Source organism: Phascolarctos cinereus, unplaced genomic scaffold (assembly GCF_003287225.1).
Source record: "Phascolarctos cinereus isolate Bilbo 61053 unplaced genomic scaffold, phaCin_HiC Scaffold_9;HRSCAF=440, whole genome shotgun sequence".
Taxonomy (NCBI): domain Eukaryota; kingdom Metazoa; phylum Chordata; class Mammalia; order Diprotodontia; family Phascolarctidae; genus Phascolarctos; species Phascolarctos cinereus.
This window is the reverse complement of record NW_027556402.1, coordinates 246,714,947-246,716,842: the sequence shown is the minus strand read 5'-3', so window position 1 is coordinate 246,716,842 and position 1,896 is coordinate 246,714,947. Positions and strand designations below refer to the sequence as shown.

The 1,896-nt window shown below is 39.9% G+C and overlaps 1 protein-coding gene across 1 annotated transcript; it reads right to left on the bottom strand.

Annotated features, from left to right (window-relative positions):
• Positions 1 to 500: 500 nt before the first annotated feature.
• Positions 501 to 1,445, bottom strand: LOC110199537 (olfactory receptor 5D14-like). Its single transcript, XM_020974416.1, has one exon. The coding sequence runs from the start codon at positions 1,443 to 1,445 to the stop codon at positions 501 to 503; it is 945 nt and encodes a 314-aa protein (XP_020830075.1).
• Between the last annotated feature and the right edge of the window lie 451 nt (positions 1,446 to 1,896).

Genomic DNA, 1,896 nt, shown 5'->3' with positions numbered 1-1,896 from the left:
GTTTGTTTCAGGGTCATTTCTTGTAGTTGATAGGATTTCAGAATGCTGTGGCATCATTGCCTAAATCAAGCTCATTTTTGAAACAATAGGAGACTTGTAATGAAAGCAAAGCCATTCCAGGGAAAAGTGAATTATCAGCAATACAATGTCACTATCGTAAAAACAAAAAGAAGAGGCACTATGTTCCAGGGAATAGAGGACTGGAGCAGTTGCTGAATCAATTGATTTATTTTTAGTCAATGTCCTTACCAGGTATAGAAATATAATGAGAAACAGTGAGGTATACCAGACAAACCACTCAATTAAGAGTCTGGAGTTTAATGCTTTCAGTTGTTCATTATGATGATCTAACTTTGTGACCTTGGGCAAGTGTTGTTGTTATTGTTGCTGTTGTTGTTGTATCTCCCACTTTCTGAGCCTTAGTTTATTTAAGAATACAAGACTGGATAATATCTCATCTACCACGCTCTAATGATCTAATGACATGGATAGAAGCATGATCAATGAGAAAAGGCATTTCTGTATATCAGTTTCCTGAAAGCCTCCTTCACATCTTTGTTCCTCAAACTGTAAATGAGGGGGTTCAACATGGGGTTTACCACTGTATAAAAGACAGAGGCCACTTTGACTGTATGCCTTGAGTTTTGGGAATTGGGAACACAATACAAGGAAAGGATGGTTCCATGGAAGATGGTGATGGCTGTCAGGTGGGAGGCACAAGTGGAGAAGGCTTTACGCCTTCCACTGGCTGAATTCATCTTTATTACAGTGACAAAAATAAAAGTGTAAGAGGCAAGGATGATGATGAGGGTACTCACCTCATTGAAGGTAGCAAAACCAAAAAGCAGTAAGTGTGGGATATGGATATCTGAGGAGGAGACAGAAATGAGAGCAGTATACTCACAGAAAAAGTGATTGATGATTTTGTAGCCAGAGAATGTTAATTGTAGGGCAAAGCACAGGAGTACAAAGGGACCAAACATGCCCCAGAGATAGGATCCAGCCACCAGCAGGGCACAAAATCTCTGAGACATGGCAATTGTGTAGAGAAGGGGATTACAAATGGCCACAAAGCGGTCATAGGCCATCACAGCAAGTAGGAAGGACTCTGTAACCACTGCAGTACAAGACAAAAAATATTGTAGCATGCAACTGGAATAAAATATGCTTTTGTCTTCCATAACTAAATTTTCCAAAAGCTTAGGTGTGACAATGGAAGAGTAACAGAAATCTACAAATGACAAATGGCTAAGGAAATAGTACATGGGGGTATGCAATTTGGGGTTCGTTCTGATGATTAATATCATGCCAAGATTTCCTACGACTGTGATGATATACATGGCCAGGAATACCAGGAAAAGGAAAACTCTGAGGTCTGGATAATCTGTGAATCCTATGAGCATAAATGTGGTCACAACACTCTGATTGCTTTCAGTGATCACCATGGCTCATGGAAAAAGACTTGAGGACTCAATCCTGTAGAGCATAAAAGCATGTAGAATAAAGACAAAATTTTTCTGGGCCCTCTTTCTGTTCCTATGGAGACAAGAAAATGAGAAGAAACATGTTTGGGGGTTAGAGTTTCATATAGAAACAATTTCTTTTCTAGAAAAATCTACTATACATATGCTTGGGTTAGTTGAATCTACAGGGACAGAACTATCATTAAAAATGTCTCTGGGGGCAGCTAGGTGGTGCAGTGGATAGAGCACCAGCCCTGAAGTCAGGAGGACCTGAGTTCAAATCTGGCCTCAGACCAAACACTTGACACTTACTAGCTGTGTGACCCTTTGGCCCAGCAATACAACTTCTAGGATTGTATCCCAAAGAGATCATAAAAATGGAAAAAAGGACCCACATGTAAAATATATTTATAGCAGGTCTTTCTGTGGTGTC